Genomic DNA, 27,339 nt, shown 5'->3' on the forward strand with positions numbered 1-27,339 from the left:
GAAGAGAAGGAAGATGAAGGTGGGACTCCCAATCTGAACCCAGCTGCTCACAGTGTTACTGGATTGCCAGTGATATTTCAATCATTTGAAGGTTCAGTTAGATACTCAAATAGACCAGAGTAATTACCACATCCTCTCTCAATCCCCCTGCTAAATCTTCAACATTTCATCAATGCATTAGCCCATTAAATCATCCAGGAAAGATTCTGATGTCCAGGTACAAACTACTATTTCAAAGCTTTGCAACCATCTTGTTCCCCTAAACTCAGATCCTCCTGCCTCCTTTTTACTATCAATCTTGTAATTTCTGTCACATTCATCACATTCCGTATGTTTCTAATTTGGAATTTAATTATTTTCTCCCCCAAGACTACTCTCCCTGGTCTTTGCTTACCTTATCATGACAATATCATCATGCTGGTACTAACTTGTAGTTATGGAGGTCACTGTTTAGAGAAAGTCAGAGTTTATGTTGATATTTTCTCTCTCAGGAATAATCTATAATTCAACCATGCTATTGCAAGATGATAATAATATCTCTTCTTTTAAAATAATTTGTGTTTCACTGTAATTCTGTTTTCAAATCACTGGATTAAAAAATAACATTCATCTCGATACACTGTATGCATGTTGCAGTATTTTGTTTCTGAACACTACTCCATATTACATGCTGAATGGAAATAACATTTCAGAATCAAAGCAAGAACTGTAATACAAGATTACTTTTTGAACCAAAGGCCAGGATTTTCAATCACCCCTGGGGTTAGACTGGAAGAGAGCATAGTTGACAGCAACAATTCTGGATGGTATGTCAGTGGCCCTGTGCCTCTAGGATGCAGGGGCAGCTTCAAAGGAGAACATGGGATAGGACCCTCTGAAACTCACTCATCTCTAATATTGACAGGCTAAGCTCCTTGAGGAGTTTGTTAAGCAGACAGCCAAAAGATAATTTCCAAATCACAATTTGTCAAACCCAAACAACCTGTCACTTGTTATTGCACAGCAGTGGGTTCAAAGCAGCAACAATTTTTTTTTTAACTAGGTTTTCAGATAAGTTTCTGTACCTTTCAGTTGGCTGTCTGGCCAATTCCCTGGGTGGGCAGGCTGTTGTCCCTCCAATGTCTCACTTCCTCTCTTTTGTAGGGCAGGTGCAGGTCTCATCAATGCTTGCTGCCTGCCTTTGGCGACCATGTTTATCAGATAGCTCCCACCTCTTGGCAGAGACCAGCATCACTGGCTGAATTAAGGTGGCTATATTTGTAAGCAACACAGATGCAACACCATTGTGGACTGGGAAATTATCTGGGTTTTGGGTTCACAAGCATGGATTGAACATCAAACCCAAAAGATCAAAGTTTTACAGATTCGCTTAAATAGATTCATTGCAGCATTAGGACAGCAGCCTTAGTAAAAGAAAATGCATAAATTCTTAAGAACATGGCCACAGTATGCTTAGTTTAGTTAACTGGCAATCAACACTAATATATTGATGGAGTAATATTATGGTGCACATGTGTGACCTCTTAATGCCCTTATCAAGCATCAGTGATGCAGAGAATTGTGGAATCACCAGATACTCATCCAGCCATGCTCCAAACTGATTATGAGATTCCTGGCTAGCTACATTGGAGTGTGAGAGATTCCTGATGACCACACTGCTGGGTGTATAGCTGTTAATCTCAGACTGAATGAGTGTAGCATCATTAGTCCCAGTTTCAATGGCCAAGTAAAGTAAGGCTAGAATCATGACAGAACAATCTATTGCAGTCCTGGCAGTTCAGGTTCTACATTCAAGTGACCTCAGCTGACCATGAAGAGATCAAATGAAAACATATGGGAAGAAAAATCTTTAGATTCCTTTTAAAAATGTGAACCAGTCTATATTAAAAAAAGAACAAAAAAAGTAAAGGATCACAATGTATAGAGCCCTGGTTTGACCCTCACTTTGAATACTCAATTCAGTTCTTGGTATCACAATTCAGAAAGGAAGATACACAGTATAGATTATCAGAATTATATCAGGGCCATCTGGTTGATTTAAGATGACTGGACTGGCTTGCATCCCTTAGAGGGCTGGTTGGCTCAGTTGGCTAGACAGCTGGTCTGTAATGCAGCATGATGCCAACAGTGTGGGTTCAATTCCTTCACTAGCTACACTTACCATGAAGGATTCCCTCAATCTCTCCCAGTGTCAGAAGTGTGGTCACCCTCAGGTTAAAGTAGTTCTCTCTCTAATGAGAGAGCAGCCCTATGGTGTGATAAGACTAGGGTGACTTTATCCACAGATTATTGAAAAAAACCTAAAAATATCTAACTGAGCTGTTTAAGATGATAAACAGACTTTATAGGTAGGTAGCGAAAAACTGTTTCCTCTGGTGAGATTGCCCAAAACAAGGGACCTTGAAAACAGAGCATATTACAGAAGTTGTTTTCTAGTTGCTAGATCTGCTTGAAATCTATTCCATATCCACAGTGGTAATGCCACACAGCATGATGAAGGGCATCCCCAATGTGAACATAGGATTTCCTCGCCACAGGATTCTTTCATGGTTACTGCTGCTAATACTGGCATGGCCAGGTGCACCCGCATAAGTTGGTGAGGATAAAGCCAAGTAGCTTTATCTTTGAAGATAATGTGGTTGCCTCATTATCTACTACAGGCCTGGTCTAGCAGCAATGTCCTTTAGAACTTAGCCAACTTGTTCAGTAATGGTTCTAATAACATTGGTATCTGGTCTTGATGATGGACTTTGAAGACCCCAAACCAGGGTACATCCTGTGACCTTGCACCCCTCAATGCTTCCTTCAAGTATTCACAATAGACCAATATTGATCCATCAGCTGAGGTGGGAGCACAGTATTTGATAAACAGCAGGATGTTTCCTTGTCTGTATTTGGTCTGATACCATGAAACTTCACGGTGTCTGGAATCAATGTTAAGGACTTTCAGGAATATGCTTCCTGAATTCATACCACTGTACTTGCCATATCTAGCGGCTAATTCACAGGCCAATTGAGAGTCAACCAAATTGCTGTGGACCTGGAGTCACATGTAGGCCAGAGCAGCTAAGGATTTCTATTCTTAAACAGCATTAGTGAATGTCAGATTTTTATGACAATCCACAATAGTTTTGTACTTATCCTTACAAAGACTAAGTTTTATTACCCAATGTATTAATTGAATTTAAATTCCACTAGCAGCTGCAAGCTATGACAATATATTTTTCAGAGCATTAGCCTGGGTTTCTGGATTACTAGTCCCGTCTCATAACCATTGCATACCCACAAACTAAAGGATAGTTTAGTCAAGGGAGAATAGAGACTTTTAGAACAATATTTCTGACTTCCTAAAATAAATATTTAACCAGAAGCAACCTGCATAATAGTTAAATATGTTGTTCCAAAATGATAATGCTTAAAAACAGAGGAAAAAAAACCCAGGATGAGCAAAATAAATTACTAAAGCAAGCTAAAAGGGATATTAGAATAATAAAGGGCAACTTGGAGATCAGTTTACTTAAAGATACTAAGAATTATATTATAAAGTACTTTCAACAAAACGGCACTACAAGAGCACTTGAAGGACAAAGTGACAAAGAATTTACTGAAGATAAATTAGTATTGTTATTAAATTAATAACATATTGATTTTAATACATTCAGAATCCTAGAAGATTTTGAATTTAATGTGGTAAAGTATTTGAGAAGGGAAGTATTATTGAGCAATCCCATGGGCTATGTATCTTATGGTGCTGAAGAGGGCTGGAAAGAAAATTGTGGCAAATGGTAATTGGTATGAAAGAACCATTAAGCATGGTCAGGATCCACTGGGTTGCCTGCATCCTAACTCATACTGACTCCCTGTTGCACCTTCACCCCTTCACTCACTGAACTACATTAGCATCTAATTCAGTCCCCTCAATCCTATTCTCCCTCACTAACTTCTTTGCCTCTCTATTTATTTCTATCTTTAAGATGTTACTCAAAACCTACTTCTTGAACCAAGCTTCTGGTCATCTGTCCAATTCTTTGTTCATGTAGAGTCATATTTTGTTGACAATTCTCCTGTGAAACACCTTGGGTCATTCTACACGGTTAAAGGTGCTAAATGAATGCAAGGTACTGTGGGCCTGTTGCTATCACTCAGCTGGTAACATGCTTTCTACTAAACCACAAGGTTTCAGGAACATGTAACACTCACAAAAAGCAAGCCTCACACTCAGTGCAATGGTGAGGGAGCTTTGTATTGCTAAAGTTGCCATGTTTCAGATGGGATATTAAGCTGAACCCAATTGCCTGTTTGGGTGGACAGAAAAGATCCCATGGCATTATTTCAAGAGCTAGGAAGCTCTCCTCATCCAAGGATTCTCCACCACCCGTGGCTGACAGGGCCTTTAAATATAACTGATTCATTTCCTGCACTTCTGCCCTGGCCCTTTCCCTTCGCTCCAACAATACCAAAAGGATCCCCCTGATTCTCAATTTCCACCCCACCAGTCTCCATATCCAAAAAGATCATCAGCCGCCATTTCCACCACCTTTAGCAAGATGCCACCACCAGACACATTCCTGCTGCTTCCTTTGTCAGCATTTCTTAGGGACAATTCCCTCCGGGACACCCTTGTCCATCTCTCCTCCACTCCCAACACATCCCCAAAAGCCATCAGAGAAGGTGCAGCACTTGCCATTTACCTGTTCCCTCCTCATCATCCAAGGGCCTAGACACACCTTTCAGATGAAACAGTTCACTCAATCTAGTCTACTGCACTCGCTGCTCACAACGTGGTCACCTCTACACTGGGGAGATGAAATGTCGAGTGGGTGATTGCTTTGAAGAACATTATGCTCTTGTGAAAATAACCCTGAGCTTCCTGTTGTCTGCCACTTCAACACACCACCATGTTCTCTGGCCAATGTCTCTGTCTCAGGCTTGCTGCAGTGCTCCAGCGAAGCTCAGTGCAAGCTGGAAGAATAGCATCTCATCTTCCACTTGGGGACTCTGTAGCCTTTAGGACTTAATATCAAAAGTTCAATAATTTTAGGACCTGATACATCTCCTTCCATGCCCTTTACCCACCCCACACCCTAGACCCTATTAAGATATGGGCTGCTTTCTGCACAACCAATGCTCAATATTAGCTTTTCTCCTTCCCTAGCTTATTATCAACCATCCCTTTCTCTGCCTGACTGTCTTTCTCTCTCTACCTATCCACTTTTTCCACCCCATCCCCTGATATCATAAACACCATCTTTTCCTAGCTTCTATCAGTTCTAGGGAAAGATCACTGAAGTAGAAATGTGAATTCTGCTTTCTATTCACAGATACTGCCAGACCTGCCGGGTTTCTCCAGCAATTTCTTTTTTTGTTTCAGCATCCACTCTTCTTTGATTTATTTCAGATGTCCTTGGTGCCGTTGCCTATATTTATTCCTCAAATCAACATCAGAAAAACAGATTACTTGGTCATCATCACATAGCTGTTTGTGGGAGATTGCAGAGTGCAAATGTTTACCCATTCTTCATAAAGTTCTTCATGGGGTGGAACCTATTGCTAGCACAATGATGAGCCTGGGGACACTAGCTGCAGAACACAACAGGCCCAATGCAGCACCAGTCAGGAATTTACCTGGTGAGTTGGGATCTTTATCATGTTAAGGATGGCTATCCTACCTTCAGGAACTGTGACCAATCAGAAGCTCGCAGTTCTCCGTTACGCCACCACAAATGGTGGTCAGTGCTGGTACTGCAGCAACTCCAGGCTGAAGTTAAGTGAGGAGGACTCAGCTAGAGAGGTTTGGTGAGGGAATGAAGGGGGATTCTGCAGCTAAATATTGAAAAGCAAGACAAAATTTTGCTAGTGTGTAGGAAGAGGCCTATTAGCATCCATTTGCAAGCCATTCATGTAATCTCATCTCACTGAGCTGCATTTCCCTTTCACCCACAACCAAGATAAAAACTTGCAGGGAGTGGGATTATCGTTAGTAGTGTATTTTTGAGGGTACAGATTTGATGGTCCAAAGGGCTTCTTCTGGACTGTATTTTTCTGTGAAACTGGACAGTGACAATTTCCAACATGAAAATCATGTTGGTGGCTACAGCTCATTGCTTGTTTCTCTGGGCCTCCATCTTGGACATCAGCCACTAACATCTCATCTGTCATCCAGACAGCCCTCTACCGCACCTTCTTCATTCTCCGCCCCACTGCTCTAAATCCCCCATATCCCCCGTCTAAATGTAATAAAGACAAGGTCCCCCTTTTTCCTCACCTACCTTCCCACCAGTCTCTGTATACAACACTTCATCCTCAAACGCTTCCACCAACTCCAACTGGACCCCACCACCAAGAACATCTTCCCCTCCCCAGCCCTCTCTGCCTTCCACAAGGACTGTTCCCTTCACCAATAGTTGGTTTGCACCACCCTTCCCGCCAACCCCTCCGAACCCCCAGGTAGCTTCCCCTGCAACCGGAAACCTGCCGGCACACTATCGCCCTCACCTCTATCCAGGGCCTCAAACAGTCCTTCCAAGTGAGACAGAGATTCACCTACCTCTCCTCCAACCTAGTTTACTGTAACTGGTGCTCCAAATGTGGTCTTCTCTACATCGGGGAGACTAAATGTAAACCCAAGGCACATTTCGCCGAGCATCTCAGCCACGCCTGCAGGGCTGACCTGACCTCCCAGTCACTAGCCATTTTAAATCCCCTTCCCACTCCATTTCTGATATGAGCATCCTTGGCCTCCATCATTGCCACAGCGAATCAGACCACAAACTGGAAGAACAACATCTCATCTTCCGCCTGGGCAGCCTACAACCTGGAGGACTCAAGATTGAGTTCTCCAATTTCAAATAACCTCCCTTCCCATCTTCTGACTCCCTTCCCAGCCCCTCCCCCACCCTTCCACTCCTCTGACTGACCCTTCCAGCTACCAACAGGATTCATTCCTCCCATTGACCAACCAGTTTGTACCCTCTACCTGTCTTCACCTATCCTTACCTCACCATTCCGCACCCTCCCCCACCCAAAACCCTCCGCCACTTCCCCCCTTTATCTGCAGCTCCCCTTACACCCACTCCCAGTCCTGAAGAAGGGTTACGCCTGAAACGTTGACGTCTCCACCTTCTGATGCTGTCTGGCTTGCTGTGTTCTTTCAGCCTCCTGCTTGACTAACTAACATCTCATGGCAGTGAATATATGCACTCCCTGTCCTCAGAGCCTGGCATTAGACATATCACGTGTCACATCATGTGAGTTTAGCATGGTTTGGTCTGCAGTCATTGCAATAAGGTCTGCTATGTCAAAGATCCATGTGAGACATTCCATGACTCTCCCTGACCTCCCTGTCCCAATATGTGGCATATTACTCAAAGCCATCATCATTTGTATGTGATACGAATGCTGACTGCTCACATTATTAAGAGCTTGTTCTGTTTCTAACATTCCCCAGACAGGTTCATTGAAATTGTGACCAATGGATCCAGCCACGGCAGGAGTTATCATTGCTATGCCTGCTGCACAACAAAGTTGCAGAGAAATTGAAGAGGAACAAATCCATCAGCAAGAGTAGGACCAGCAGTGACCTCCAGTGTCAGCTGAACAGCTTCCATATTAAGAGGCTGATGCTGAAGCTGCCTTTAGGATGCAAAGAAAGTACAGGAGGCCTATCATCATCAGTGCTATATCCTCCAGATGAGTGGGGCACACACTCATCACTGAACTGTGCCAATTGCTAGAGCAGGACCTACCACCTGAAGAGATGGCTGGTCAGGTGACTGTAACATTAAACTCAATGCACTGACTGCTTCCAAGCATTCGATGGCAATCTGTGTGTTCTCTCACAATCTTTGACCCATAAATGGATCAAGGCTGTTTTCGATGCAATTTGTGACAGATCACATCATTTCATCTCATTTCCTTGTAACAAAGTCAGTTCTGCAGCCTTGGCAGTAGGCTCTGACAACGTCACTGGCATCCTTCAGGTGCAGGGTGCCACTGACTGTACACATTGAGAGCACATTTCAATGCATATTTAACTTCATCAAGAGAGATAAGTTGCACTCCATCAATGTACAAGTCATCTGTGATCATCAGTACCACATCTTAGAAATCCACACCTATAGTGTCTTATAAACACTCAAACACCAGGCAATAAATTGTGAATTTCTGACAGTTCAGAACAAGTCAATGGGTGTGTTTATTCAGCTGAAATTCATACTGTTCCTACTAACAAAAACATATTAACCAGAACATTTTAATCATTTGCAGAACTGCAGTTATTTACTTTTCATCTTTGGTTCACTACATGAACCATTAATTTATCATATATGCAAATTTGTGTTACTTTAGTTCATGTTTCACTATTTTTGTGCTTTGAAGACTTTCTTCCCCTTCTCCCTTTATATCAAGCAGACAAGATTTTCTCCTTCTTCTCACAACTCCCAATGCTAACCCATCGTCATCAATTATACCTTATTATCACCCTGTGCCTCAGTCAGTCTCTGCTGGAGTTCTTTAATTTCCTCTGTCAGCTGTTTATTCCGCTCTCGAGAACTACTCAATAGTTGTGCAAGGTTTGCCTGTATAAAGAAACACAGATTGATCATATTTACTTCCACATTATAAATTATCTCACTTATAAAATTGTCTTGTTCTGTTTCAAGTATTCAACTTCTAAGTTGATTCATTATCTTCACAGGTGAAAATCGGCACCAATATGATTCATTTAATTCATTTACCACAGAAAGTGATCAACAGAACGATAAACACAATGTCAAGAACTTGTTGCTAAGCATTTATTGTTCAACATTTGTTAAACCTGCTTCATTTAACTTGCTTGTAAAACTTAAATCACATCAGGCATTAAGCTTAAAAAACAAATTCACTTGTATTAAGTGGCCTGTGGCAAATAGGATTAAATAAAGGTTTGATGTATATGCTACAATCCAAAAGGTACTTATTTTTTGTTAAAAAAGCAAGAAAACGACAAATTAATGCAACATGCCAACTGGCTTCCATGACTGTTTTGGTTGCAATCCTTATCTAGAAAGTAGCATTAAAAATTTACTGTTTAGACTTGAAAGGGTTGAATCAGTTTCAGTTAGTTAAGGGCTAAATTTTCAGTCAGAAATTATTTTGGTTAAAGTAACTCAGTCAAAGCTGATGAGCCATTGAGGTACTGAAACAGGATAAAGGATAGTCCACACCATCAGCCAAGCAAAATACAAACATTGCCTGCTTTATGTACCACGGGAAATGAATAACCCAACATCCGGACATTTGGCCAACAAAATGTGTGAATCCATCAGAGAGAAATTTAATATTTGACTCGTTGATTAAAGAAGCTGGAAACCAGTTTGCAGAGTTGGGATATGCTAATAAGGGGTCTCTCCTTCTGTTCTTTCGAATAAATGATTGTCATCCTGTTTCTGAGTCCCCTGGCAGTTTTTCAAATGTGACTGACAAGAGTACCTAGTGCAGCTTGGGGGATCTTGTGTCACTTCCTTGGGATCGGTGCTGCATGCAGGGTGAGTATGTTTTAAGTTCCCCCTGCATCATTAGGGGAGAGCTGCACCAGAGTGATGTGGATGGGATCCAAAGAATCTGAAGGAGGGCTCAGGGCAAGAGGCCGTGGGTGAAGGGGCAGAATCACACCGGCAGTCCACAAGGACACATCAGATCCCTTAAAGCTGCTAACATGAGCCAAAAGGCACACTGATCAGGAAACTAAGGCCACACAGGGTAGGAGAATGTCTGAAGAAAATACATAAAAGATGTTTTTGAGAGAGGAGACTGCTGCAGTGAGGCTCAGCGCAAGCTGGAAGCACAGCATCTCAACTTCTGCTTGGGGACTCTGCAGTCTTCAGGATTCAATATCAAGTTTGATTCTATTAGAGCCTGAGCACCTCCTTCCATGTCCTTTCCCTTCTCTCAAACTAGCAGTTCTGTCATGACATGGGACGCATTTAGCACAGCAAATCTATTTTAATCTACTTATTGTCCCCATTTTCAGGTTTTCTCCTTTCCTGGCTTATTATCAACTATTCTTAATCTGCATAACTTCCTTTCTCTTGCTCTGGGTTCCATCTCCACCTATCCTTTCACTCCTTTCCACACTGCTCCCCGCAATGCGCATCATCAGCATAAACATTATCTTTTCCCAGCTAGTACAAATTCTGAGGAAGGGTCATTGGACTTGACACTTCTCTCCACAGATGCTGCCAGATCTGCTGAATTTTTCCAGCAATTTATGTTTTTGTTTCAGATTTCCAGCATCTACAGTTATTTGTGTTATTCATGAACCAGGAAATATGATTTGTTTTGAGAACCTGGAATAACTGATTGCATGTAATTCAACTGAACATACAAATTTGGGGTTTACATTGGTTAATTCCTAACCAGGGGCAGTCCAGTGGCTCAGTGGTTAGCACTGCTGCCTCACAGCGGCAAGCACTTTAGCCAATTGCTTAACCTATCTCTATCACTCTGTGTCATCCTCACCATCTGAGGCAGCATGGTGGCTCAGTGCTGCCTCACAGCATCAGGGAACTGTGTTCAATTTCAGACTCGGGCAAACTCCACACAGGCATTCTCCCTGTGTCTATGTGTGTTTCCTCCGGGTGCTCCGGTTTCCTCCCACAGTCCAAAGATGTGTGGGTTAGGTGGATTAGCTGTAGCAAATGTGGAGTTATAGGGTAGAGGGAAGGATCTGGGTGTGATGCTCATCAGAGGGTCAGTGTGGACTGAATGGGACAAGTGGCATGCTTCCACACTGTAGGAATTCTGGGATTTTAAATGAAAGGAAAGTACATATAAGGATAGTATAAATGGGAGAAAGTTGTAAAAGGGCACACTTTAGGGGTCTAAAAGTTGAACGGGAGTAGGTTAATTGGAAACACGCTTTGGTGGATAAAACAGTGAATGAGAAATCGGAAACTTTTAGAAGACATGAAGAGAGTGAAAGTTAGGTACATACCCATGGGAAATACATATGAGATATCCAAAGGTATATATCCTGAATAATGAAAGATATTGATTAAAAAATAAGAAAGATAAAGAAGCGTAGCATCAACTAAAATCAGAAAGAGTATCTCAAATACAGGAGAGGCTGAAATAAGGAAGGCAAAGAGGAAGCTTGTGAAAGGATGGCAGGCTGTGTTGAAACAAACAATAAAATGTTCTTCAAACATATTAATAGTAAAAGGTGAGTGAAGCCCATAAAGAACAAGCAGGGTAGGCTGGTCACTGAAGGAAATGGTTTTAGATTAGATTCCCTACAATGTGGAAACAGGCCCTTCGGTCCAACAAGTCCACACTGACCCTCTGAAGAGTAACCGACCCAGACCCATTTCCCTAACACTATGGGCAATTTAGCACGGTCAATTCAACTAATCTGCACATGTCTGGATTGAGGGAGGAAACCAAAACACCCAGAGGAAACCCATGCAGAGACGGGGAGAATGTGCAAACTCCACACAGACATCTGCCCGAGCTGGAATTGAACCCAGGTCCCTGGGTGCAGTGAAGCAGCAGTGCTAACCACTGAGCCACTGTGCTGCCCGAATGGTAAGACAGAGATACTAAATGAGTATCTTGCTTCTGTGTTTTCCAAATTAGAAGATGGTGACAATATCCCAGTTGAAAATGTTTAATTTAGATAAATACTTTGGTAAGACAAACCAGGGCAGGACTTACACAGTTAATGACAGGGTCCCGGCAAGTGTTGTAGAACAGAGAGAGTTAGGGGTGCAGGTACATAATTCCTTGCAAGTGATGTCACAGGTAGACAGGGTGGTGAAGAAAGTGTTTGGCACACATCCCTTCATTGGTCAGAGCATTGAATACAGGATTTGGGATATCATGTTATGGCTGCATGAACCCTTAGTATGGCCACATTTGGAGTACTGCATATAATTCTGGTTGCCCTGCTACGGGAAGGAAGTTAATAAACCGGAAAGGGTGCAGAAATGTTGCCAAGAATGGAGGATTTGTGTTATAAAGACTATTTTCCATGGAGTGTATGAGACTGAGGGGTGGCCTTATGGAGATTTATAAAATCATGAGGGGCGTGATAAGGTGAATAGCCAGGGTCTTTTCCCCAGGGTGTGGTCCAATACTAGACAGCATAGGTTCAAAGTGAACGGGGAGAGATTTAGAAGGGAGCTGAGGGGCCACTTTTTCAAACAGAGGATGATGCGTATTTGGAACGAGCTGCCAGATGAAGTGATCGAGGCCAGTACAACAACAACATTTAAAAGAATTTGGCCAGGTCATGGATAGGTAAGGTGTAAAGGGATCTGGGCCAAATGCATGGAAGTGGGACTAGTTCAGTTTAGGAAACTTTGTTAGCATGCATGAGTTTGACCAAAGTATCTGTTTCTGTACTCAGTGACTCTAAGACTCTAAACTATCACAGGAACAGTAAGGAATATCAACAAGTAGGATACAACTTAAGAAAAAGAGAACGAAGACATTTTAAGTCAATTTAATTTGGTATTTAAAGTCTATATGCCCAGATACCAAGAATCAGGAATTAAGGGTAATTTTGTAAGTGATTGTTATTGAGTGAGATGATCTGTTGGTGGTCAATACGATACTAGACAGTGACAATCCACATCTCCGGGAGTGATGGAGATAAGAAATAGAAAACAAATTGAAAATGGTGGGTACAGATGATCACACTCAACATGCCACCACACTCAATGGGCTAACATTTATACCAACCGTGGGCAAGCCTTTGCAGTAGCACACAGTTATATGACAGGATGGAGTTGAAGGGGAGAATATTACCTCAGGGGAAATGTTCAGCATGAGGCAGTATTAAAGGAATTAGTAAATGCTGCTAGAATACCATAGAGGCAGCTGTATAAAGATTGAAGCACAGAAGAAGGAAACAGCTGCCATCCACGTCAGTAGCCAATGTGCAAATGAAGCAGCACAACTGGCCATCAGCACCGGTGGCAGTAGTGGGAATGGGACTGACTCACATCACATATCTGGTTATTGCATTATCACAGCATGGGAACAATTGATGCTGTGCTACAACCAGCCATGCGGTGTCTTTCTAACAAAAGTACCAGCTCAAGTGGGAAATGTAGATCAGGTAGAAATCTACAAGAGAGGAACAGTGAACATACAGAGGAAGAAAACTGTAGTGATAAGAACCAGGTGGATCTCGGTTGGGGTTGTTAACCTGGACCAATCAGGGAGCCCTGGCTGACAGATATGTACAGGGGATATTATCATTTAATCCCTACCCTCCCACTTCACTTATTTTTCTCAAAAGCATTGCCCCTATTGGGCTTTGCTTGTTATTTGATACCTGGACACATGGATGTTTTTTCCTAATTGTGGAAATATTGAATAAAATTATTTGCACTATAGTGTCATCCTTGCACTTACACATGCATGTGGGTGCTGTGGGAGAGAGAGAAAAGTTTAAGGAGGAAATTTAGAATCTCCTGCATTCTGGGCACTGACTCCAAGCTGGCTGGTCACAGCCAGTGTACTGTGCACCTGAAAATAAAGGGTGACTTGATGACAATATACCAGCCTTGTTCAGTCATTTCAAAAGCCTGACACAGTATCTGAACCAGTACTCCTATCTGATCCCACTTGTTTTTTTTCCCCTCAGTTCATCAATGATTATAGTGTGAATCTTAATCAATGATCACTGAAGGAAAATATAATTTTGACTTCACAACAATCCAGACCCAAAGTCGAACAGTGTATTCTTTTTTATGATTACCTTTACCCTGCATGGTTTATCTCCTTGTATCTAATCTTACAAATGCCTGAATATTTTACAGGTATTTGAGCTAAGGCCCAGCAAGTGCATGGAACACTACAACAACACTTCAGACATATCACTACTTGGTGGGAGGACCTGTGAAAGTGGTGATCAGCAAATAAACAGACACACCTATGAATTAGGGCTATTTCTAACATTTTGGTTATCATCCAGTTGGTCTTGGTTCTATATTTAAAATACTTGGGTCACCACACCAGAAGGACATGCATGAAAATCTAAAATAAGGGGTATTGGATGAGAAGAATATGGGGCTAAATGCATGAGGCATGAGTATATATGGCTCAGTCAGCTACAATAGATGGTATAGCCAAGTATCTTGAAAACGCTAAGTTCAATACTTGGTCAGTATTGATGGGTGACAGAGCATAACAAGGCATGACATTAGATTGGCTACTTTTGCCAGACAAAGGGCCAATCAGGGTAGCAAAAGGGGTTTCAGTTTCAGTTAATTAAGAGTTAAGAAAATTAATTATTTTCAGTCAGAAATGCTTTTAGTTAACGTATATGAAGCAAAGCTGACGAACCACAGATCTACAGAAACAGGACAAAAGGATAGGCCATACTATAAACAAAGATAAAGATGTTTTGGGTAAAATATAAACAATGCCTGCTATATGTACTGTGCAAGATAAATAAACTAATGCCTGAACATCTGGTCAACATATGGTGTGAACTAATCAGATATGAATTTAATACTTGACTTGTTCATTAAAAGCTGCAAAGTGTGGATCTTTGCTGAATTGGTTTATACTGACAGGACTCTCCTTGGGTTCCCTCAAATAGATGATCATTATCCTGTTTCAGAGTCTCCTGGTAGTTTGTCAAGTTGAACGACAATTGACCACAGAGTTTTCTGAAATTTCAAATACCTATCCAGATATTATCTTTAAATTTTTGGAATATTTATTTTAACTATATTTCATTTCAGTTGTCCTACTTTGCCAATTTGCATTTTTTTCTATCAGCACTCCTCCAATGAGCATTCAATGACACGTATTGCTCATGCTTTATCCTAGGAGATCAACTGGGCTGAAATTAGATCACAGCTGGCATTTATTTCAAAAACTAGGTAAGGCTTATTCCCTTTTGTTGCATGCTGGGTTTCATTCACTTTTGTGGAATTGATGTTGCAGTTAATTATAAAATGTAATTATAGCCAAAGTAAACGTGATTTTGTCAAAAAACAACCTTCTGTTAGGTTAAACCTCACCTGATTCCGCTTTTCTGGTGGGAGAGTAGGATCACCATCCTGTGGAATTAAAAGAAATGATATAAACACAATATTTACTGATTACCTTTGCAACAATTTTCAAAGACTACTTATATTCTTTATATCCCAGCCTCATTCAATTTGTCAAAAAAACCAAAATACAGTGTGTCTATCAATTGATTAACGCAATTAATGGGATAAGGTGGCATAACAAATGCCAATTTATTACCAATAGGTATTCCCACCGCAATATGAAGGAACACATCAGGTACTTCACAAGATGAAGGAAGAGAAAATCCCACATAAAGCAACAAACGAACTTGAGCTCTTCCTATGTTCTACCAGGCAGACACTTTCAGAGTGACATTTTAAAATGGAAGCCTTGGAAAAAACTTTCTACAGGTTTACAACAATTAAGTAGAACAGATCGAAGAGAATAATCTTTTAAAATTGCATTGCATCAAAAAAAACATTATGAACCCAGCCAAACAAGCAGCTCAAACTGTGAATTTGGTACATTTTCATTTTGAAATGAGAGTGACCACAGAAATTCTTTTCCCAGTCCCTGCCTAAGACTTTATAGGACGTCTTGTGGTACATTGGGTAGTATCCCTATCTCCAAACCCAGAAGGCCCAGAAGGAAGGTACATTGATAATATAGCCAGCAAGCTGGGTAACTTCAAAATTCTTCCAAGGCAGTAAGAGTGGAATATATGACTTATTTGCCTTGAGATGGAATGAAGATTACAGCCCTCACCAACAATACCTATATCATACAGTGTCACAGAGCCAAACAGCACAGAAGAGGCCATTAAGTCCATCAATTCTGCATCAAACTATCTACAATAATTCCACTTACCAACATTAGGCCCAAAGCTTTGAATGTTTCAAATGCTTGCCCAATTATTTGTAAAAGGTTGTGAGGTTTCACACCTCAATTACCCTCCAATGCATTCCAGATCTCACCACTCTGTCTGGGTGAAAAGATTTTCCTTAAATTCCCTGTAACCCTTCTGTCCTTAACTTTAAGTTTATGCCCACTTGTTATCGGTCCTTCAACTAAAGGGAACAGCTGCCTTCTATCCACACTGTCCATGGCTCTCATGGTTTTATACACCCCAACAAGTTCTCCCCACCTCAGCTCTAAAGGAAAATGAAGTAACTCCACAAAGGCCGGTATCCTGTCACCTCGTCACCCTTTACTCAGGCATAGCTAGCCCTTGACTGCAGTACTGCCTCATTCAGAGTCAGGTTCAGATTGTCAGTATCTCTGATACTCACCCTTTTTATATGTCAGCCAGGGCTCCCTGATGGATCAGTTTAATAGCCCCAATCAGGGAACTTCTACTCTATGAGGTCCAGCTGGCTGACCTCGTTACAATCACTACAGAAATAATTTGAATTTATCCAGCCTCTCTTCCTTGCCAAAATGCTCCATCCCAAGCAAGATCCTGGAGTATCCCCTCTACACCTGCTCCAGTGCAATCGCATCCTTCCCAGGGCGTGGTGAGCAGAACTGCACATGGTACTCCAGCTGTGGCCCAACCAAAGTTTTGTACAGCTCTAACATAATCTCTATGCTCTTACAGTCTATGCTATGACTGACACAGACAAGTGTCCTATATGCCTTCTTAATCAAACCTATTAGCATGTCCTGCAACCTTCAGGGATCTGTGGACCAACATCTCAAGATCCCTCTGAGCTTCCAAATGTCCTGCCTTCATTGAGTGCTCCCTTGTCTTATTACTGCTTCCAAAATGCATCACCTCACACTTTTCAGGGTTAAATTCCACCTGCCACTGATCTGCCTATCTGACCAATCTGTGACTTGGATGTTGCCTAGGATGGAGCATTTCAGCTATGAGGCTGGATAGGTTCAGGTTGTTTTCTTTAGATCAAAACATGGTGGGGTAAGGGATGGGGAACAACCTGATGGAGGTGTATTAGATTATGAGAGACATGGACATTGTGGATAGAAAACAGCTGTTCCCTATAGTTGAAGGGTCAATAACAAAGAAAGCATAATTTTATGGTGAAAGGCAGGAGTTTAAGGAATTATTTTTCTATCCAGAGAGTGGTGGAAATCTGGAATGGACTGTCTGGGAGGGAAACTGAGTAAAAAAACCTCACAAACCTTTAAAATGTACTTGGATGAACTCATGAAATAGCACAACATTCAAGACTGTGGCCAAGTGCTGGAAAGTGAGACTTATGTCGATTTAAAGTTTTTTTTGTGTCTCAAATTTGATGGCCTGAAGGGCCTCTTCTGTATTGTATGATTAAAATTTGTATCAAAGTTACTACTGACACATCATTAAATGTGCTCTATTCTACATAAACACGTTTGAAGCTTTGAATACAAAAAGCTGAAGAACCCTCTTAAGTACTTCCTTGATCTTACTACTTTATAGCTAAAAAAGGAAAAGAAAGAAAATTGGGCAATGGGTTTTGAGTAACTTCTAATGTAGAGGGAATTACCGAAGCTTACACATTAATCACAAGGTGACACAGGATGTTCATCCTAATGTAAGCAAATTTTAATTGAAAGCCACCTTGCTGCTTGTGTAATCCCTCTGTACCTCAAACACACTTTAATTTCATGGCACCATGCAGCAGATTTTCTATTTTTGTGTTTTTGAAAAACAAATACATCTCATTGAATGGCACATCAGGAAATTGTGCATTCTCAGCCTGATAGTCTTTCCAATAATTTTGGGTTCTAGGTGTGTATTTTTTTGGTCTGCTTTCCCACAGCTCCATGCCAGTGATGTAAATGCCAACAGCTTATCTAAAAATAATTCCTTCATAAGAATTTGCGGATAAAGTTTCAATAATGCTTTCTTTTTCGAATTGTCATATTTATTTTAATTTTATATATTTATTATATATTTATTATATATTTATTATAATATATATATATTTACAGCGAAAGCAAATACTTCAAAAACTTATTTCTAATAATTTCCACTTACATACTGTGTTGAACATAGTAAATTGTCCCAAGATGTTTTACAAGTACATTATATAATAAAAAACTGATAATGAACAACATAAAGAGACAATAGGGCAGCTCTACAGGATTACAGGCAGGCAAGGAAGGAGCTTAAAAATGGTCTGAGGAGAGCCAGGAGGGGACACAGGAAAGGCTTGGCAGAATGGATTAGGGAGAACACAAAGGCATTTTACACTTATGTGAGGAATAAGAGAACGGTCAAAGAAAGAGTAGGGCCGATCAGGGATAGCATAGGGAATTTGTGTATGGAGTCTGAGGAGGTAAGGGAAGCCCTAAATGAGTTTTTTGCTTCTGTCTTTACGAAAGAAACGACTTTGTAGTGAATGAAACCTTTGAAGAGCAGGTGTGCATGCTGGAATGGATAGAGATAGAGGAAGCTGATGTACTGAAAATTTTGTCAAACATTAAGATTGACAAGTCGCCAGGCCCGGACCAGATTTGTCCTCGGCTGTTTTGGGAAACGAGAAATGCAATTGCTTCGCCACTTGCGAAGATCTTTTCATCCTCGCTCTCCACTGGAGTCCTACCCGAGGACTGGAGAGAGGCAAATGTAATTCCTCTCTTCAAGAAAGGAAATAGGGAAATCCCCGGCAATTACAGACCAGTTAGTCTCACGTCTGTCGTCTGCAAGGTGTTAGAAAGGATTCTGAGGGATAGGATTTATGACCATCTGGAAGAGCAAGGCTTGATTAAATGTAGTCAACACGGCTTTGTGAGGGGCAGGTCATGCCTCACAAACCTTATCGAGTTCTTTGAGGATGTGACTAGAAAAGTTGATGAGGGTCGAGCTGTGGATGTGGTGTATATGGACTTTAGCAAGGCATTTGACAAGGTTCCCCATGGTAGGCTTATTCAGAAGGTCAGGAGGAATGGGATTCAGGGGAACATAGCTGTCTGGATACAGAATTGGCTGGCCAACAGAAGACAGCGAGTGGTAGTAGAAGGAAAATATTCTGCCTGGAAGTCTGTGGTGAGTGGTGTTCCACAGGGCTCTGTCCTTGGGCCTCTATTGTTTGTAATTTTTATTAATGACTTGGATGAGGGGATTGAAGGATGGGTCAGCAAGTTTGCAGATGACACAAAGGTTGGAGGTGTCGTTGACAGTATAGAGGGCTGTTGTAGGCTGTAGCGGGACATTGACAGAATGCAGAGATGGGCTGAGAGGTGGCAGATGGAGTTCAACCTGGATTAATGCGAGGTGATGTATTTTGGAAGGTCGAATTTGAAAGCTGAGTACAGGATTAAGGATGGGATTCTTGGCAGTGTGGAGGAGCAGAAGGATCTTGGTGTGCAGGTACATAGATCCCTTAAAATGGCCACCCAAGTGGACAGGGTTGTTAAGAAAGCATATGGTGTTTTGGCTTTCATTAACAGGGGTATTCAGTTTAAGAGTCGTGAGATCTTGTTGCAGCTCTTTAAAACTTTGGAATACTGCGTCCAGTTCTGGTCGCCCTATTATAAGAAAGACGTGGATGCTTTGGAGTGGGTTCAGAGGAGGTTTACAAGGATGCTGCCTGGACTGGAGGGCTTATCTTATAAGGAAAGGTTGACTGAGCTCGGACTTTTTTCATTGGAAAAAAGGAGGAGAAGAGGGGACCTAATTGAGGTATGCAAGGTAATGAGAGGCATAGATAGAGTCGATAGCCAGAGACTATTTCCCAGGGCAGAAATGACTAACACATGGGGTCATAGTTTTAAGCTGGTTGGAGGAAAGTATAGAGGGGATGTCAGAGGCGGGTTCTTTACACAGAGAGTTGTGGGAGCATGGAATGCGTTGCCAGCAGCAGTTGTGGAGGCAGGGTCATTGGGGACATTTAAGAGACCCCTCAACATTCATATGGTCACAGAAATGTGAGGGTGCATACAATGAGGATCAGTGGCACAACATCGGGGGCTGAAGGACCTGTTCTGTGCTGTACTGTTCTATGTTCTATGACTGAATGCTTAACTGAAGAGATAGGAAGAAAGAGAATAGGGAGGCTAAAAGATTTCGGGAGGAAATTGCAGAAAGTGGGGTCTTGGCACAGCTACCAAAGGAGAAACTGAAATCAGTGATGCTCAAGAGGATAGAATTGGAGGAAAAGTACTCAGCTCAACTGGTGTAGAGCTAGAGGAGATTGCAGAAATAAAGTTGGTTGATGTCATGGAAGGATTTGAAAATGAGAATGAGAACGCCAAAACACCATTCACTGCAGCAAGAAGCTTAACCTGCAAATGGGAAAGGCACAGACTTGGGGAGGACACACAAATGCTAGTGAATGGAAATAGGCCTGTAGAATTTCAAGCAGTCAAGTTAATTCCCAATCCTTACAAAAAAAACTTTTTAAAAACCTGTCTGTGTCATTAAAAGTTGAAAACAAATCTCTTCTGATAGTTAATATTGTTGACATAACCCAAGTGTTATCTCCCTCTCTCCTTCCTTCAACTTTTATCATGTTATATAGAGTTGCCACAATGCTGCTTGATCCACTCCATGTCAGCTATCATTTTTGGCTTTATTTGGTATTTATTTGTAACCAGTTGTCCTTCCTACTGCAAACTCTCCCCATTTATCCAGGCTGGGCTGACATTGATACATGCTAGCATACAGCAGTGGCTGATTTCTTTCATAGCCAACAAGTTCTAGAGTGGGACTTGATCTGAGGCCTTTACATTTAAGACAGGACAATTGGTCATTGAGAACTCAAGTTCAGAACCCAAAACACTATCATTAGATCAGACTGAGTGACTAACTGCTTTCCCAACGTGCAATTATCTCAGCAGGATATGTCCAACATGCACAGTTTGATTATTAGCTCAATGAGGTGATGAAATTGTTAGCTGTCTCTGAAATAAGATTATGAATACAAATTTATATTTTATGATAAGGGATTAAGGACTTTTAAAGAATTCATGAATGTATTTATTAATTTATCAATGTATTGAAAGCTGTAACAGTTATTTAGATTGTATTTATTTCATCTCAACATGATTCCTGATGTTTACACACGCTGTATTTTTGGATAGTTGGAATAAAGGGTATAAAGAAAAAGGCTGGTGGATGGAGGAAATGAGTTGGCATCACAATAGCATGATGGCTGTAAAGGACCACTAAGCTTTTGGGGACATGAATTGGTACTGACTTGATATGCAGCCCAGAAAAGGGGTCATGGGAGTTGGATGGAGGTAGTTGTTGGCGTGGAGGGTATTGGTAGGGAAATTAGTTGGTATTAACTTGACATAATGACTCTAAGGGACTGTGGGGTAGGTGAGTGAACATGAGTTGGTATTAAGCTGATATGGAAGTTACAAAGGGTGATGGAGGCTGGATGAGGTCAGGAGTTGTCATGGAGAGCATAAGAGGTCAAGGGAAGTGAGCTGGCATGGAGGGTGAATCAGGAGCGAGTAGGGGTGATGAGGGCTTGAGGAGTTAACATTTAACAAATCAACGGAGATTTACAGAGGAACTATTTTAGGATTAGGAACTTGGGGAGGCGTTCAGGTGAGTGTGGCCGAGTGCCTGCTTTAAAGATTCAATCACAGTGTTTCAGGACAGCAAAATTTGAAAGTTAACAACAAATGTAAAACTTTAAAAAGGAAAAGGAGGTTTGAGGTATGGGCCAAAGCAGAAGAAGGGGTCATAGTCAAAAACAGCAAGGTTTTAAAAATGACTTTGGCAACAGGGTATGGTGGAGATCAGGGTATGTTTGAGCAAATCAGCAGCTGCAGTAAAGGTGAGAAGGACCAAAGGCCAGACAATTGGTATTTTGAAAGTGCACTTGCAAATGAATTGGGACATGATTTTGTAAAATCCCCTGGCAAAATCTGAGTAGAACTGGGAAGGGGAAGGAAGAGCATTTAGGTTGACAGCAATACAAAGGATGCAATCAGAGGACGCCTGTTCTGTGATTGACATGATGGGATTTGCAGGGCCATTTATGATGTCAACTTTAAATGGCAAATGCCAATTCTGGGAATTTTCCATGGAGATGGGGATTAAGGGAAGACATGTGTGCAGTAGTTCATAGAAAGAAACATGATGAAGTGAGACAGAGTTTGAAATCACCAAGGATATGAAGTGCATAGATTCAGAAGGAACATGGTGAAGATAACTTGGTAAGAATATTTCTTTAAGCACACTTGCATGACTAGTAGAGAAGAAGGAGTTTCAATAAAATATGATAGGAGTAAAACAAGGTGATTACACAAAGAAGAATGCTGCATGCATTCAGATATGTAACCTTAAACTTTTAAAAATAATTTTTCAAATCTTTGGTCCTATCTGATGATGTACTCTTCCATTTGTATTTCTGTCTCTTTCTATTACACTCTGGTAATCAACAGTTAAATTGCTGCCCCGCTTTATTACTTTGTTATGTCCTTTTACTTGCCATCTTCCAACTTTTTAGTTTGAAGCCCTCTCTAATACCCTTGTTTTACAATTCTGGAACCAGGAGTCATAGTTCAAGGATAAGGATAGGCCATTTAGGACCGAGATGAGGAGAAAGTTTTTCTTCCAAAGGATGCTGAGCCTGTGAAGTTCTCTTCCACTGAAAGAAGTTGAGAACAAACCATTGAACATTTTTATGAAGGAGATAGAAATGATTCTTAGGGATAAAGCAATCAAAGATTATGAAGAGTAAGCAGGAACAAGGTTGGATGATCACCAAGATCATACTGAATGGTAGAGCAGGCTCAAAGGGCCAAATGGCCTACTCTTGCTCCCATTTTCAATGTTTGTGATTAGCCAGAACATGGGACCAGCATGGTTGAGGTGTACATCATTCAGTTGGGACAACTCCCAGTTTCACCAGTGTAGCTGCTAGGGCCCCAAGAATTGAAACCCATTTCCGGACACAATCTTTCAGGCACAAATTCATCATTCTAATGCTATTAATGCCTGTGGTCATTTGCTTGTGGCTAAGAGACTAAGATGCATTCCAGCTTATTTCTGTTTCTTTAAAATCAGGTTGTTTGACTTAGAGTCATGGTCATAGATTCATAGAGTTATACAGCACAGAAACACACCCTTTGGTCGAACCTGTCCATGCCAACCAAATAACCTAAACCAAACTAGTCTCATTTGCCAACTCCTATACTCAATGCACTGAGCAATAAAGACAAGCATGCCAAATGTCTTATTCACTACCCTGTCTACTGCAACTATACATTCAAGAAACAATGCATTGCATCCCTAAGTCTCTTTGTGTGACAACACTGCCCAGGACCCTACCATTAACTGTATAAATCTTGCCCCAGTTTGCCTAACCAAAATGCAACACTTCACATTTATCTAAATTAAACTCCATCTGCCATTCCTCAGCCCATTGGCCCAATTGGTCAAGATCTCGTTGTACTCTGAGACAATCTTCTTGACTGTCCACTACTACCACCAGTTTTGGTGTCATCTGCAAACTTACTAACCATACTTCTTACATTCACACCCAAATCACTTACATAAATGATATAAAGCAGTGGACCCAGTACCAATCCTTGCAGCACACCACTGGTCACAGGCCTCCAGTCCAAAACACAACTTTCTATTTTAAGCCAATTTTGTATTCAAATGGCTAGCTCCCTCTGTACTCCATGTGATCCAACATTGCTAACCAGTCTACCATGGGGAATCTTGATGAATGCCTTGCTGAAGTCCACTTAGACAACATCAACCACTCTGCCTTTGTCAACTTTCTTTGTCACCTCTTCAAAAAGCTCAATTAGATTAGTGAGACACAGTCTTCCACACACAAAGTCTTTGCCTTTCTAAATGTATGTAAATCCTGTCCAACAGAATCCCCTCCAACAACTTGCCCACCGCTGACATCAAGTTCACCACTCTGTAGTTGCCTGGTTTTTCCTAACCACCCTTCTTAAAAAATGGCGCTGCATTAGCCAACCTACAGTCTTCCAGCACCTCCCCCATGGCTGTCAATGATACAAATTTCTCAGCAAGAGACCTAGCAATCTCTTCCTTAGCTTCCCACAAAATTCTGAGAGATATCTGATCAGGCCTTAATGCAGCATCTCCTCTTCTGTAATATGGACATTTTTCAAGACATTGCTATTTATTTGCCCAAGTCCATGTCCTTTCTCCACAGTCAAGATTTGGAGGTGCTGATGTGGAACTGGGGTGGACAAAGTTAAAAATCACACAACACCAGGTTATAGTCTTGAAAAGGCCCTGAGTTACAGCTGCACATAAGGCAGTAAGTTCAGTTTGATCATGACAATGATGCTGAGATTTTGGTGCAGGCACTAATGTTTGATTTTAAAAATTAAATCTGCAGATAAATAATATTGGATACTTTCATTGGATCAATAACGCATATGTCCAGTTTCACAGCTTTAACACTCTAAAGAGACTGATTTTGCAGTAAGCAAGTATTGTACTTTTCCCTTGCCCCTAAGTGTTTTCCTATCTTTTTCTGATCAAAAGTTGCCTTCTGTAATTTGCAGCACTTTTCACAATCACTAGGTGTCTCAAACCATTTAGCTTATTTTGGTGACGATACAAGTACAGGGCTGTTCCCTGCCCCAGTACGTAAAGTGACAGGGCCAGTGACGCCCACACAGCTGCCTGCATCAAAAATGACGCAGATTAAATCCAACAAGAAAGAATGACACCGTGAACTGGAAACTGCAAGCAATGCTGTATCCAAAAAACACATTGCTTTTTAAATTGAATGTAGTAATATTTAAATAGATAGCATATGTCAGATTTAATGCATTATTGCTAACAGTGTATGTGATATGGATTCAGTGTATTTGAGAAAAAGAGCTCTCAATTTGTAATTTCCAATAGCCAGGAATGCAACTGGTCTGTAGCTTGTTTCTGCCAGGTTACACATTCAGTTGGTCATTGGTTTCATCCTTTTAGCTCATGAACATATAAAGTAATAAAACAAGTAATTTTAGATAATTACTGCAGGAGATTCCTAAAACAATTGTTTTAACATTTGCTGTAACTGTTATGTACCAAAAAGCAGAATTTTCATTTTCTATATTTAATTCAGTCATGGAATGTGAGTGCAGTTAGCTGGGCCTATATTTACTGCCAACCCTAGTTGCCCTTGAGAAGGTGGTGCTGAGTCATCTTCTTGAACCGCTGCAGTCCACCTGCTATAGGTAGATCCACAAAACCATTAAGAAGAGAATTCCAGGATTTTGACCCAACACAAAAGGAATAGTGTTATATTTCCAAGTCAAGATGCTGAGTGCCTTGGAGGGGAGCCTGCAGGTGGTGGTTTTCCCATATATCTACTGTCCTAATCCTTCTAGATGAAAGTGGTCATGGGTTTGGAAGGCGCTGTCCAAGAATCTTTGGTGAATTTCTGCAATTCATCTTGAAGGTCATTTACATTGCTGCTGCTGAGTGTTGATGGTGGAGGGAGTGGATATTTGTGGATGTGAAAAATCAAATGGGCTGCTTTGTCCTGGATGATATCAAGCCTCTTGAGTTACTGGCACTGCACTCATTCAGGCAAGTGGGGAGTATTCCATCACGCTCCTGCCTTTTAGATGGTAGACAGGCTTTGGGGAGTCAAAAGGTGAGTTACTTCCTGCAGACGTCCAAGCCTCTAACATGCTTTTGAAGCTGTTATATTTATTTGGCTTGTCCAGTTTGGTTTCTGGTCAATGATAACTTGCAGGTGCTGGTAGTGGGGCTTTCAGCGATGGAAACATCATTTAACATCAAGTCGTGATGGCTAGGTTGTCTCTTATTGAAGATGGTCATTTGTGTGACATGAATGTTTCTTGCCACTTTTCAGTTTTAGTCTGGATACTATCCAGGTCTTGCTGCACTTGAACATGGACTGCTTCAGTACCTGAGGAGTCAGGAATGATGTTGAACGTCGTGCAATCATCAGTGAACATTCTGACTTCTGATCTTATGATGGAAGAAAGCAACTGAAGAAGCACGAGAACACTACTCTGAGGAATTCCTGCAGAGATGTCCTCAGAACGAGAAGACTGACCTCCAACAACCACAACCATCTTCCTTTGTGCCAGTTATGACTTAAACCAGTGGAAAGCTTTCCCCCTGTTTCCCATTGACTCTGGTTTTGCTGGGGCTTCTTGAGGCCACACTCTGTTGAATGTGGCCTTCATGTCAAGGGCAGTCACGCTCACCTTACCTCTGGAATTCAGCTCTTTTGTCCATGTTTGAACCAAGGCTGTAATGAGGTCAGGAGCTGAGTAGCCCTGGCGGAGCCCAAACTGGGCATCACTAAGCAGGTTATTGCTGAGCAGGTGCTGCTTGACAGCACTGTTGATGGCACCTTCCTTCATCTTACTGATGAAATACCGTAGATTGATGGGGTAATAATTGACCAGGTTAGATTTGTCTTGCTTTTTTATCTACTGGACATACCTGTGAAATTTTTCACATTGCTACATAGATGCCTGTGATGGAACTGTACTAGAATAGCTGGAGTACAAGTCTTCAGGATTATCACCAGAATGCTGTCAGGGATCATAGTCATTGCACTATCCATGACTCCAACCATTTATTGATATCATGTGGAGTGAATTGAATTGGCTGAAGACTGTGATGCTGGGGACTACTGAAGGAGTTTAAGATGAATCAGCCACTTGGCACTTCTGGGTGAAGATTATTAAGAATGCTTCAACCTTATCTTTTGCACAGATGTGCTGGACTTTCCATCACTGAGGATGGGGATATTTGTAGAGCCTCCTCCAGTGAGTTGTTTAATTGTCCACCACCATTCATGACTGGATGTGTCAGGACTGCAGAGTTAAATCTGATCTGTTGGTTGTGGGATTGCTTAGCTCTGTCTATCACTTGCTGCTTAAACTGTTTTGCATGCAAGTCATCCTGTTTGGTAGCTTCACCAAACTGACACCTCATTTTTAGGTATGCCTTGTGCTGCTTCTAGCATGCCCTCCTGTACTCTCCATTGAACCAAGATTGATTGCTTGGCTTGATAGTGATGGTTGAATGGGCAATATACTGGGCCATGAGGTTGCAGATTGTATTTGAGTACAATTTTGGTACTGCTGATGATCCACATCACCTCATAGATGCTCAGGCTTGAGACATTAGATCTGTTTGAAGTCTGTCCCATTTAGCATGGTGATAAAACCACACAACATGACATCAAGTATTCTCAATGTGAATGTAGGTAGTTGTCTCCACAAGGACTTTGCTGTGCTCACTCTTACCAATTGTGTCATGGATTACTGTATCAACTGCAGGCAGATTGGTAAGAATGAGGACAAATATGCTTTGCCCTCTTGTTGATTGGCTCACCACCTACCACAGACTTAGCAATGTCCTTTCGGACTCAACCAGTTCAATAACTGGCTACC

The 27,339-nt window shown here is 41.4% G+C and overlaps 1 protein-coding gene across 5 annotated transcripts in view; it reads right to left on the reverse strand.

The window, feature by feature from the left end:
* Positions 1–27,339, reverse strand: part of LOC122551618 (coiled-coil domain-containing protein 149) — a 149,814-nt gene that overhangs the window by 80,172 nt on the left and 42,303 nt on the right. For all 5 annotated transcript variants that reach the window (XM_043693847.2, XM_043693837.2, XM_043693826.2 and 2 more), the window contains exons 3-4: positions 15,018–15,056; positions 8,469–8,576 (exon numbers count right to left, since the gene is read on the reverse strand). In XM_043693847.2, the coding sequence (XP_043549782.1) occupies positions 8,469–8,576; positions 15,018–15,056 (147 nt within the window). The remainder of the gene's footprint in view (positions 1–8,468; positions 8,577–15,017; positions 15,057–27,339) is intronic.

The sequence above is a fragment of the Chiloscyllium plagiosum genome, unplaced genomic scaffold (genome assembly GCF_037043375.1).
Source record: "Chiloscyllium plagiosum isolate Xiang-an unplaced genomic scaffold, Cpla_swu_hap1 HiC_scaffold_1, whole genome shotgun sequence".
Lineage (NCBI taxonomy): Eukaryota > Metazoa > Chordata > Chondrichthyes > Orectolobiformes > Hemiscylliidae > Chiloscyllium > Chiloscyllium plagiosum.